A 13,460-nucleotide genomic window follows, 5' to 3' on the forward strand; every position below is an offset into this window, starting at 1 on the left:
TGACATGTTTATTGTTATTGATTCAATTAATCACTATTAATCACTTTCAAGTTCAGCCTTTAATAGTAATGATGTAAAAACATTTAATGATTATCTAAATGTGCAAAATGTACAATTTAACGGTGCAGAGCTCAGCCACTTGATATTACTTTACTTCAGTGCAACAAAACCATGTGCATTGACAACCAAACATGCTAACTACATATTACAGACTCCATAAGTGCACTAGTAATTTGTGAAATAAAAAGGCTCAGTGTATGTGTCCAAACCCCTTTATGAATCCCCTTGATGTTAGAAGACCACAACAACCCTTTCTGCCTTGAAATTATGTGAAAACAGCCTTTTGTGTGGCAGTGAACAACTGTCCATTCATGTACTGGTGTGCCATGTGGAAGTCCAGGCTTTAATCAAACCATTCACATCAATCTTCTGAAAAATCTCCTTCCTTTGTTGCCTCCACTGGTTCCCTCCACAGTCACATCTCCACTCTCAGTTTGGCAGAGCACATGGCCTCCCCCAGCTTGTTGCCGGCCCTGCACACGTAAACCCCAGAGTCCGAAGCCTCCAAATCAGCCAACAGCAGAGAGCAGAGCCCGTCTTCATCCTGCTCCATGCTCACTCTGCCTGATTCACACAGCGGCTTCTCGTCATGGAGCCACTTCACCTCCGGCTGCGGGTAACCTGGGATGAGACAATAAGACATCACTGCAGAATCAAGAAGATGATGGGAACTCGGGGGGGGTATTCAGATGATAAATATCTGTTGCTTCATCCATACGACAAACCTCTTTTAAAAACAAGTATTAATTTGATTAATTTGGATTTTTTGAAAGATCGCTAAAAAAAAAAAAAAATCACCATTCTTCATAGAAAGAAAATGTAAAAATGCTGTCGAAATTTTAACTTTTTAAATCATCCTTGAGGTTATAAGTTTCTGTTAGAAAAAGTAACCAAAACTAAGCTTAAAATTGTGATATTTCTGTAGGTCTCATTTAAAAGGTCGCAAAAAAAATGGTTTGGAATAACTCGATCCTGTTAAACATTAAATTTTGTGCTCATAGTGACATTGTGAATTCATGATTGATTTTGCTGAGCTGAATGGTCACGTGACAAATATTCAAAAAAAAAAAATCAGATAGAACTACAGGCTGTTTACACAGAGGTGAGAGGAGAGGACAGGAGAGGTTGCATTTGTAAGAATGTAAATAGTTCAATATGTATAGCATGTGGAGTTTTTCCAATATTCGTGACAATTATATATATATATTTATTTATTTATTTTATTTTATTTTTCTTTCAATTTGGGATTTTTCAATTTTTAAATGATTTGTATTATAAGAAGTGTGTTTTACTGCAAATAAATACATTTTTTTAGTCATTCCCACTTCTAGTCATGATTGTGCTGATTCCATAGAGGTGTAGGACTTATATATTGCAAAGAAATACAGGGCCAGTGTGTTTAAAATGTAAAAACAGAGACTGTCAATGTTTTATTTATATATATATATATATATATATATATATATATATATATATATATATATATATATATATATAAACAACAGCAAAAGACACCCTGAAACAGCTTGGGGGTAATCATGGCAGCTTTAAGTTAAGCCACTTCATAAGATCACGACTGACAGTGTCTTTTTCGCTTCCCTTATAGAATGCAGCGGGGCATTATTTAATGAAGTGCAACACAGTTCTGTCACTCTACCATTGACGAGGCATGTTAGCTGAGCTGTTGCTCCTTTGGGAAGGGTGGCGTCCTTCAGGGCCCGCTGGAAGCGAGGTTCACTCTGAAGCTGCTTATCCAGCGACTGGATGGCCTCTTCTGCCTCTTGGCTCCAGCCTGGCTCTGGATGAGAGGCAGGATGATGATGAATAAAACGGAAACAAGGCTTTGCAGATCACAAAAGGGTAAACTTGAAGTGACAATCGGAAACTGTGAGTCATCTGCCATATGTATGAAGCTCTAGGACATAGGAGGGAATTGTGTGGGTATGTGTGTGTGTGTGTCTTTTTATCGGCCTTACCCTCTGAGGAGCTGCCAGGAGAGTCTGGCCTGTTAGAGAGATTAGCCATCCGCTGTAGGGCCAAAACAGCCTTGCCAGTTTTCTAGAAGTTTAAAGGACAAATAGCACTGGATGATAAACTCATACCAAGGCTTAAGGTCTATACAGAACAATGGATTGAAAGGTCATCATAGAGAAGCACTGATAAGGAAATTGCTCATCAGTTCAAAGCTGAGCTGACGGCATTGTAGTCATTTCTCTGGTGTGTTACCTTCCACTTGCGCCTGGCCAGATAGCGCTTCATCTTCCCCTTATTGAGGGACTTGGTGGGTCTGCGGTTCAGAGGGGTAAAAGAGGCCATCCAGGGGTGGACGAGGGCCTCGGTACATGACAGCCTGCATCTAGAGTGCAGGTGGATAGAGAGGGAGAAGCAAAAGCAAATATGAAGCAGCTGTAGATTATCTGCTGCATAAATAAAATCCTGGCTCTCTCTGATTCATATTCAGAGCTTGCCTAATGGTTTGGTGCCATGCAAACAGTTTGAAATGTCACAAGGAAAATCTTCCTCATTACTGTTCTTACTGTGATGAATTGAATCTAGGCAGTCTAGAGCACAGATATTATATACCATCAACGATAACCATTAAAAGAGAAGAACAGAAAGGAAAAGCAGGCCAACCTTCGGTCTTTCTTCAGCATCGAGCTGATGAAGTCTTTAGCTTGATCAGAGATGTCCTCAAAACTCTCCTGGTCAAACTCAAAGCTGGCAGCAGTCACGAGAGCCAAAGTCTCAGCATCGCTGTTTCCCTGGAATGGTGATTCCCCACTGAGCCTAGGACACAAAACAATTTAATAATATATAAAACATTGACAGTCTCATGCAAGCTTTTTGCACACATTAACAAGAGTCTTAATAACATCGACCTGAAGGTAAAATCATTTTCTTGAGTTTATATTTCCCTTAAATTACTGCCAGTTTGGTTGAAACTATGCACGCTTGTAATACAAATGTTAAGTTGTTGGGGCTGTAGTAATACTACATCACCAGAAGATGGCGCCAAATATGGATTTGTAGAAAAATGTGGGATTTTCTTTCTTGTACACAATTAATCTTGCATCATTGATATAATTCAAGTTGGTAATGTTTTATATTCACTTTTAATTGTTTAATCGTAAAGGGACAAATGAAGAATAATCACATAGAAAGTTTTTTTTTTTCCACTCTCACACAAAGAATATTATATGATATGTCATTTGAAGGCAAACCTACTGGATGTTATGCAATAGTTACACTTATTCTAATGCAATAATCTCATTTATTCTGGTGCAACAATTTAACATATTATAGTAAAAAAATACATACACACTAGTGCAACAACTGCATATATTCTAGTGATATAATTTTAAACTTATTTTAGAAACTGTGTTGTCAAGGAAGTTGTTTTGTTTCTATTGTATTGGAATTGGGAGAAGTGCTCTTAGTTCCATTGTATATACATTAACATAAATCTATTTCTATGTGCCCTCTAGGAATACAGGTTTCACTTCCACAAAGTGTCCACCATTTCCTCTTTTCTTTCAGTGTAGGTAATTGTGCCTGTAGTTTTAACCACTGCAGGCTTTGTTAGACTCACAAGATGAAGCAGATGACTCCGATGCTCCACATGTCCGTCTCCAGGCCCACAGGCTCGTAGCTGATCACCTCAGGGGCCACAAATTCCGGCGTACCATGCATCACCATGAGAGGTTTACCCTCCTCTAAAAAAGGACAGGACGAGAGACAGAAACACTCAGAAATTCAAGAATGTTTGGCCTGTTTGTATTAACCTATTTACAGACGGCTATCTCTAAATAGACCACCCTGTCTGGAGTGCAGCGTCTGGAGCGTCACCAAATTTACTGCTTGAATTGGCTTTACTGCATTTATTGTCTATTCAAGGATTTGTTATGATATAATGGGCACTGCAGATGTCTAGGAATTTAAAAAGGACACTCCTTGATGTCATCTTTGAATACATTTTGCATTTATTAAAATGAGTGATCCTGTGTCACCTTGCTGTAGCTGTCCAGTTAAAAAATGGTCATATTGAAAGGTCGCCAAATCCTTAAATATTTACTAGACTTGATGCAAAGTTTTATGCAGCCAAGGATACATGTTAATGTATTTATGGGAAACATTAACAGGAAGCATTTTATTTTCCATGCTTGGTGCACAAGGCTGCACATTGCCTCTTTATAAAAGACCCTTGGATTTCCCTGCATTGTAACTTTTACTGAAATATGCACCGGATATGTCATTTAGAAGAATACACACAGTGATTTATTCAGCCTCTCGTGCAAAAGTGCAATGGTTATTTTTAAAAAGAAAATATGCTGCATTTAAGAGAACTACCCTCCTTTCTTTTCATTTAGTAAATTCTGGTTCATATTAACCATATAAGGACATGACATCCCAGTGACATCACTATGAGACTCACCCAGTTCACTGGCCAAGCCAAAGTCGATGATCTTGATCCGTGTACCGGTTGTATCCACACAGACGATGTTCTCTGGTTTGAGGTCCAGGTGGATGATGTTCTGCTTGTGGACGTACTGCATGCCCTCCAGGATCTGCTGCATGTAGCGGGCACTGGTGAGCTCCGTGTGCTCAAAGTTGTCATCCACGATGCGTTCAAAGAGCTCACCACCTGCAATACTGGGCAGACAAATAACACCATTCAGGTCCATGTTTCAGGTCCGTCTACTGAAGCTCTGGTAGTATTTAAAAAAAAATTGTAACCAATAGTAAACTAACAGTTAAATTTAAGTACATTTCAAGGTTTTCCAGCACCTTACTCGGGTGGTAAATTAGACATTTATGTATAGAACATGGAGTATATTTAGTCAATTTATAGGATTATTGTTATTTATTTAATAGTTTGGTCTAAAAATGTCAGAAAATAGTGACAAGAAGTAAATCCCTGTTGCTCAAAGTCCAAGGGGAGGTCTTTAAATATCTTTAGTCAGTCCAAAACCCAAAGATATTTAGTTTAATATGATATAAAAACAGAACAAAGCATGAAATCTCCATATTTGAGAGGCTGAACATAGCATTGTCTAAAATTATTGCACGCAAAACTTCTTTTATTGATTAATGGATTATAAAAATAGTCACATATTATTCATTAGTCAACCATTTGTTGCAGCTATGTCCTATATAACCTTATTTTTAAGTAGATTTAGGCACTTTATTCAAAATCAAAGCCATTTTTAAAACTTGAATACAACTAATTAGAATTCAAGTATTCAAGGATTTCCAGCACCTGTAGGAACATTATTTATCAGCTGTAAATGTTTGATCCAGACGCTGATCCAGTTATTTTAGCATCTTAAATTTACAAATATAGTTAACACAAAATATGTATATCCATGATATCATATTTTATGTTTTTCACCCATATCTTCTTCTGTAATTTTATGTAGTAATTTTATGTTTTGAAAAGGTTCAATTGAGATCCTTTTTTGTATCACTGTTAATAAAAACCCTGAATATTCATCTAATACTACACTTAAACACTACAGAAACCACTTGTGTCACCTAATAACATCAGTAACAATGCAACTGATGTGACACCAGGGCGTCCCTACACTCCCTGCTTTGCCATTAGATGAGGGCAGCTTGATCTTTTGTTGCCAGTAGAATCAGACACACAAGGATTTTACTAGATCAAAGTAATTTTTCCATTCCACAATTACTTACTAGTCCATGACCATGACCATCTCGGAGCGGGTTTCATAGGCAGCCAGACACTGGACCAGTTTCGGGTGGTGAAGCCTGTTCATGATTTCGATCTCTTTGCGAGCTGCCGCCCTCTCTTTGGACGTTCGGCCTCGGTAGAACTTTCCCGCAACCACCTGACCCGTTTCATTATGGGACATCCGGTACACCTGTCCAAACTTCCCGCTGTAATGTTTTAATCAAAAACATACAGTCATGGAAAAAAATATTAGACCATTTGTTTGGACAAATGTAATGATAACAAAAATAGTTCATAAGAGTTTAATTTAAGAGCTGATATCTAGCCATTTTCCATAGTTTTCGTAATAATAACCAAAATCATAATCAAGAAACCATTGAAAATGGCTAGATATCAGCTCTTAAATTAAAGTTATGAGCTATTTTTGTTGTTATTATATTTGTCCAAATGTACCTTTCGTTGTACCAGGCATTAAAATGAACAAGAAGTTGAAGCAAACAATGGGTAGTCTCACCACTTTATCCATGACTGTATAAAAGGCGTTACAACTTTACTTGACAACTAATCTCATTCATCTGAAAAGTTTGAAATACGTATAAAAATACATTTTTAAGACAAATGCATGCTTACACTCCCAGCTTCTCAAGCACTTTGTAGTGGTCCTTGGCCTTGTGTTTAGTGTCAATGGTCACTGTGACGTACAACTCAGTCTCTTCCTTCTTGTCTTCTTCTAACCCAAAAAACACAGGTGACAATTAAGCACATCCTTCCCGACTGGTAAATCCTCATCTCAAACATTTTTACCAATCCAACTTACTTGTAGTCGCCATCTTGACACACTCAGACTCCTGGCTCGGTTCGCTGACCCCTGCCGAGTTGTAGGCTCTGACACGGAAGAGGTAGCGCCCCAGAGGCTCCAGGCCCGAGCGGACGTGGTAGGATGTGCTTTTACAGCGGCTTGTCAGTTCAGTCCAGCTCTCAGCCTTGTCCTGCTCCTCTTTACTGAACTCCACTTTGTAGCCCAGCACTGCTGAGCCTCCGTCGTAGCTGGGGCCTGTCCAGGACAGGACCAGGGACTCTGTGGACAGCTGGGAAATAACAGGCTGTGATGCTGGTGGGTCGGGTCGGTCTGAGGAGAAAGTCAGTAGCAAAAGACATGTATTTCAGTCACTTATAGGTAACATAATTTGGTGCCTTTTGGAGCTCCTTTTATATGTGTGCATGCATGAAAGGGACAACAAACAACCAGTGTTGCATCAGCTAAAGTCACAGGAAAACTCTAAATAATTAGTTGCAAACCAAAGTGAGTCTCACCTATGACACTGAGGGAGACAGTATGTTGTGCAGAGCCTTTTCTGTTTCGTACTACCACCGTGTACGAGCCCGTGTCTTCTGGACAGGCCTGAGAGATCTCCACGCTGCTGTGAGTCTCACTGCTCTGGATAGACATTCTTGGCCCTCCTACCACCACCTGGAGAGGAAGCAAAGTGGAAGTGCATAAGCCTTCAGAGGTATAATGTAAAGTAACAATATTAACAATTACTGGGACTCTGTTATTATCACCTTGTCTTTGTTGCAGACCCAGCAGCAGGCCACAGGGACAGAGCTGCTCCTGAACTCACAGTGGAGCCGGGCCTGCTCTCCTACTTGAACGTCCACCTGCTCTGGTGGGTCTACAAACTCCAATGCAGGCCCTGAGATGAATCAGAGTTTCATATGAATAAAGTACAACAAACTTAAGCTTTATCTTCAGTCGTTGTTGTGTCCTTTTTGCTCATATGTGACTGATATTTAATGACAGTCTGAACAGCACAAATCAGATTTTTTTTTTTTTTTTTAAATCAGATCCAGGCAGCTTTCATATGTGGTCCTAATTTGGATATATATCTCATGTTTTTTAAAGCGACCTCAGTCTGAACAGTAATGTCGCATTTCATCCGACTCACACTGGAGTTTTATATAGGCCACATAATGTGAACAGCCAAACAAAAAAATCTGATATGAGCAAAAAAAAAATCCTAATTGAGCATCAAGGCCTGCAGCATAAGCAAAGCCAAACTCACCTTTTCTTGTGGAGACTTTTGTTTGAAGGTTGGTATCTTTGTTACCTGTGGAGACTAAATAAGAAGGTGGACTTACAGGTGTGTGCTACTAAAGGCAGGTTTTAAATTGTATCCAACCAATCACGAGTGAGAAGTCATGTTTGGTTGAAGTGGCACTGCAATCAACAGATAGTTAATGCCTTGTGATTTAGCATGAAAAGGAAGGCATTATTTTCAGGAGCCACAAATGTTTGTGTGGGCAGATTACAGCATGTGAGTGAAGTTCAAAGACACAATTGGTACATTTTTATTAGCTACAGGGATCATCCAAAGTCTCAAAAGTGTGGAATATGCTTAATTTTAACTTTTATGTTTTCATGGTTAGGAATAAACTTGAATTAAAATAATTTCCTTTAAAATTCTTGATTTTCATCATATTCTGGTGTTTTATCAACACAATCACTAAACCAAAAACTGTTAATCTATTAAATAAAATTATCCTGTTGTCAGATTTGTTGATCTGCCTCCTGCTGACAAAACATACAAACAAAGTTAATATGAAGCTGCTAAAACTGGTAAAACTAGACAAAGTAGCAACATACATCAATTGCTGTAAGTATAAAGAAATACTGTGGACTTCATTTTTCACAATTGCATTCATATTAAAATGTACAAGTGATAATAAAGGCTGAGAGAGTTGAGACATTTTTTGGTTAAGCTTCCTTGAAAGTGCTGAAAAAAAAGTTATTGAATTTGACTCTTAAATCTTAATGAACCATGTAACTAAAAAGCATTCATTGCCATTCACGATTTTTTTTTTTGTCACTATGGATATTTTGTTGCTGCTGCTTTGTCCATTATGATCATATTTATAACTAATTTTCATTATTTCTACAGAAGTATTGATATATAAAAGAAAAGAAGAAGGGAAGAGGATTTTATGGGTGTGTAACATCACAAATATTTTTTAGGGAGCTGAACAAAAGTACCTTTGTCTTCTTCTTTACTTTGTTGGCTTTTTTCTTTGGAAGCCGGGGGCAACTGAGTCTTTTCTTGTGGCGTAACCTTGAGTGTGACGTCACTGTGCAGCTCATGGTTGCTTGTTCTGGGAATTTCTTTTGTCGCTGTGTCATTGCAGAGTGGAAACATGTTAACTGTACACAGATGAGTCAATATAATACATTAAAAGCAGCTCCAAGGAATTGTGATTATGAAACAGTCTCTGAGCAAACAAGACAGTCAACAAGAGTTGAGTTAGTATGTTGGGTAATCAAAAGAAAGCAGGAGCAAATTTTTCTTTTTTCTTCTTTTTTTTCTGACATATTTATGGTTATGGCTGGGGTCGGAAAAATAAGAAGACAATGGTGGAGCAAAACTTGAGTCTGGAGGGGTTTAAAAAGCGTCAAAATTGATCCTGAATTTGCCCTTTCCCCCCTCAACAGGTATCTAATATGTTTATTTTGTTTCTGATATACATTGTGAGATGTGGCTTTACTTCAGTATATGAATTTATGGCAAAGAAAAAAGGCTTGTTTCACCATCAGCCTATAACAATTTTGAATCTTACATAGCCACAAATAGATACATCCCACATGCATCTTGCAAACAGCTGTATTTAAAAACGGAAAATAGTACTTAAAATAATTTGTCTCTTTTTACTGACTTTCCTAATCAAATGCACACACTCAGTGGTGGAATGTAACTAAGTACATTTACTCATATACTGTACTTCAGTAAAAACTTGAGGTGCTTGTAATTTACTTGAGTATTTACATTTTCTGTAACTTTATACTTCTACTCCACTACATTTTAAGGCAAATATTACACTTTTTTCTCCACTTTATTTAGCTGACAGCTTCAGTTACTTTTTAGGTCGAGATTTAACATAAAAACATGATACATTTAACCTCATAACAGTATATTAAGTAGTTAGAATGAGCCCTATATTGAGAAAATTGAAACGCTGCTTTCATAGATCAATACAAATAATCCAATAATATAATCAGAATATATGTAACCATCTGAGTACAAACGAGTCCTTTTACTTTGATACTTTAAGTACATGATGCTAATGCTTTTGTACTTTCACTTAAGTCAGTTTTGGTTGCAGGACGGTTGTTTTCCTTTTATTTTTTATTTAACATTGGTGTAAACCCAAAGCAATTTAAATTATTCGATTGTAAGAAAATGTGCAGCTTATATACAGCATTGAAACATTTTTTTAACCTTTTTGGTCAACTTAAATGCGAATCATAGCTTAGGAAAGTCTACAGTATGGTCCCCAACTTTAAGCATATGTTTTAAGTTTCCCTAGCTAGGCTAGCGTTTGATTCCAAATCTCCTGAGACATTTCTTCAGTTTCAAGCCTCTTTTTTTGCACTTTGGTGCTCATTGCTTTCTGAAAAAATCATATTGATAAATGCTCATTATGACCTATTAGTTAAGCTGGTAGGCTAGTTTAGTCCTTGTCATTGTAAGGCTAGAAACAAGGTTTGCGGCTCCATTCTGCCATTTTTCCGGTCAACAGTGGTTCTTTTGCCCATAAAGATTGCCGACCCCTGCACTAGCCAGATCAAAATCCTTATGACAAGAGATGATGCTACACTACTGCTTTTGTCCACTGGGAGAGCCAAAATCAACACAAAGTGAGGAATTCTAACTCAACACTTCCCCCCTACCCTGCTTTACCTTTGACGTGTAACACAGCACTACTTGACTGTTTCCCAGCAGCATTCTCAGCTGTGCAGGTGTACGTCCCAGCATCTCTAAGTGAACACTGAGCCAGAGTCAGCCTGGCAACGCCATTTTGGAAGGAAGTATTACTTGATTTCACCCTCTGACCTAAATGAAAGCATAACAAACAATGTTTTTACTGCAAAGGATGATTAATAATGTCTTTCTAAATACAGGATATCGGGCCTGGCTCATGATGGAGAGGAGGTGGACATTTTAAAGGTACTGTAATCAGACACTTACCATTGTGCAGCCAGGAAATGCTCAGAGGCCGACTTCCTGTGATAACACCTTGAAAAGTAGCATCACTTCCTTCACAGACTGTACAGTCCCTGAGTGGCTCTTTGAACTGAGGTTTTTCAAGTTTCTGGACGGGTGACAGTCTGGAGTCTGGAGCAGAGGGGAGAAGTTCAAGACAATGGGGGGGTTTCATTTTCAGAAACTGCAAAGAGTGTTTCCTGTCCCACCGACCTATCATTAGCTATTGTTTCAGTGGAGAGTTAGGGGCTTTTCCACCCCAGACATGATCTAACTGATCAAATTATAGTTGAACTTTAAATGCACTGTGCTGTGCATGCAAATGTAGTCAAAAATGAAAATATTAAAAATGTAGGAGTGTGGCATTTCATGCGTTTTGCCTCCAGGCAGAGCAACATTAAGTTTCAGTTAACCTGTTGCAGTTTATACTGGAGTATGTTTCAGTTGTAAGTACAAGCGTTGGTCATGGTGTTTACAAGGTTTTCACACCACATGTGTGTTCACACCTGCATTGTAGTGTTCAATGTGTGTGTGTACATTTGGGGTAGAAGAGTGGGGGGTGGGGCAGGTTGCATGTCAATCCTATAAACTGAGAGCCTGAGGACATTTCTGACAACTGTAACAGCACATTTAATCATAATCCTGTTCTATCGAGAGCTGCAGCCTGACTAATATTAAGAGAAGTAGCAAATAAACCCCAGGGGAGCTCACCATGTTATGCAAACGCAATCTAACAGATTCCAGCACTCCTTGTTTTCCTCATCTGCCTTTGCAAAATTCCTCATGTGAGGATTCAGGAGTATATCTATTTTCCAGGGTCCTTTATTCACCAGCTCAATATCCTCTTTATAAGACACATTAAGGATTTTATGTTCTTAACAATGCTTTTACCAATTGTCAAATGTTCAGTTTCTATTTCCATTGGTCAATATGTTGAAATCCTGCACCTACAGCTTAAAACAATTTTGAAATGTCGCATTATGTAAATGTGAGTTAGGGACGTTTCATTAACTAGTTAAGAGTGAGTAAACAAGCTGCACATGCATATTTTCGTCAGAAGATGGCAGAGCGATGTTTTTCTGTTGGCTAATCCCTCATTAAAAAGCAGAAGAAGTAGAGAGAAACAATAACATAATAAATTATAATAAATTATAAAAAGTAATAAAAACTTTTAAGCACATTTTCAATTAAGTTTTATCGACATTTTGACACTATCGACACAACTATTTATTCCTCCTCAGTAGCAAAAATCTATTTTTAAATTAAACTTTTGGTGACGAAAAAACGAGGAGTGCACTGAGTCAAATGTAGTAGATGTTGGTAAAGTAAGAGTGAAAAAAGCAGGTGCTCTTCGAGGATAGGGCAAAGGGTAAAAGAGAAGACAAAAGCAAAAACTGCTCAGTCTATTTGATGGTACAACCAAAGTGTTTATTGATGTCAAAGTAATATCTGGCTGTGAATTAAAATCCACAATGCGTTCTGATTTGTATTCACAATCAGACTACATTGATGCTACTTAGACTTCAACTTAAACATTGGTTTTCTACCATATGTAAGACTGGACAGTCAAAACTTAATTTGAAATGTTTGTCGTCTTTCAGGTTTTTTTGTTTGTTTTTTGCAATTAGAATTTTAAAGACATGCTCAAAAGTCAACACAAAGCTAGACTACAATAGGCCCTTGGTAACGTAGGAGTGACCCCAAGGATTCAAGTTAAAGGAGTTCAAATTAAAAGCTGAAGCGCCTGCAGAGGCTGCAGGGGGCTGAGGCTCTGGATGGGCTGTGACTGTGGTAAATGCAATATTCAACATGTTGCAACATAAACAATAAGCCCAGTTCATTAGTAACAAACACTGACACATTAAAAAAACAACTTTTCTCCTGTTCTTCTAGTCTTTACCTGTTGCAGAAGAGACTCCCAGATTGTTTCGTACTAGCACCCTGTCAGTGGTATCCAGTCCTTTCTCTTTCTGCTTCTCCACACAGAGAGTTTTGGCTTGAGGCTTGAGGGCCAACCGGAAAGTAGACACATAGGTCTTTGGCTTCCCGCCATCTTTATCCATCCCTTAAATGACAAGCAGAGTTTCAGTCAGGCCTCCTCTTCATGTGGTGACTTGTTCTCAGTGTTGTGTGTGAAGCAGATGTGTTGAACAGTCTCTATTCACACATCCTCAGAGATGCTAACAGGAGGAGCCTGTGTTCAGGCTGCCTCTGAAATCACGACCCACTCTCAGCCCCACAGTACACAGGAAACAGCCCTTTTTATCGGAAGGCCAACTAAAAACACACATGTCCAGCCCCCGCTGTCCCCCCTGCACTGACAACACAAGGAGTGACACACACAAGCAGGGGAGAGGAGGAAATGTGTGTGGGAGAGGCAAAAAGTGAAAAACAAAGGGGAACTCAGGTGGACAGTGATAAAAAGAAACACCAAAGAAGATGAAAAGGCATGTTTTACCTGGTAATTCTCTTCATAAAAACTGCTCTTCCTCAGAGAACATAATCACAGAGTCCCACTGTCAGCTCCTTTTTCACATTTTACCCCCCGTAAACACTGATTCCCCTGGAAACACTCGACACTAGTCGCTGTAGGTTGATCAACGCTGCCAGAGCCACCGCAGGAATCAGGAAGAGCCTGTAGGGCAGCTTTCATTTACTCGGCTGTGACAGACAAC

The 13,460-nt window shown here is 38.7% G+C and overlaps 1 protein-coding gene across 1 annotated transcript; it reads right to left on the reverse strand.

The window, feature by feature from the left end:
- Positions 1 to 9: 9 nt before the first annotated feature.
- Positions 10 to 12,922, reverse strand: LOC131959782 (myosin light chain kinase, smooth muscle-like). Its single transcript, XM_059325001.1, has 17 exons — positions 12,686 to 12,922; positions 10,771 to 10,917; positions 10,483 to 10,635; positions 8,784 to 8,918; positions 7,816 to 7,869; positions 7,316 to 7,446; positions 7,067 to 7,223; positions 6,570 to 6,881; positions 6,383 to 6,482; positions 5,755 to 5,958; positions 4,493 to 4,710; positions 3,650 to 3,773; positions 2,695 to 2,847; positions 2,287 to 2,416; positions 2,037 to 2,118; positions 1,718 to 1,858; positions 10 to 681 (listed from the first exon to the last, which is right to left on the reverse strand). Exons 1-17 carry the CDS (start codon positions 12,846 to 12,848, stop codon positions 476 to 478), a joined length of 2,610 nt encoding a protein of 869 aa, XP_059180984.1. The 5' UTR covers positions 12,849 to 12,922; the 3' UTR covers positions 10 to 475.
- Positions 12,923 to 13,460: the final 538 nt, after the last annotated feature.

This window comes from Centropristis striata, chromosome 21, assembly GCF_030273125.1.
Source record: "Centropristis striata isolate RG_2023a ecotype Rhode Island chromosome 21, C.striata_1.0, whole genome shotgun sequence".
NCBI classification, from domain to species: Eukaryota; Metazoa; Chordata; class Actinopteri; order Perciformes; family Serranidae; genus Centropristis; species Centropristis striata.

Coding starts and splice junctions, on each gene's coding strand:
- LOC131959782 (XM_059325001.1), bottom strand. CDS start 12,848: ATGGATAAAGATGGCGGGAAGCCAAAGACCTATGTGTCTACTTTCCGG. Junction 2,848..3,649: donor GGAGTCATCTGCTTCATCTT/GTGAGTCTAACA, acceptor TTTGTGTCCTAG/GCTCAGTGGGGAATCACCAT. Junction 1,859..2,036: donor TCCTGGCAGCTCCTCAGAGG/GTAAGGCCGATA, acceptor CCTCTCATCCAG/AGCCAGGCTGGAGCCAAGAG.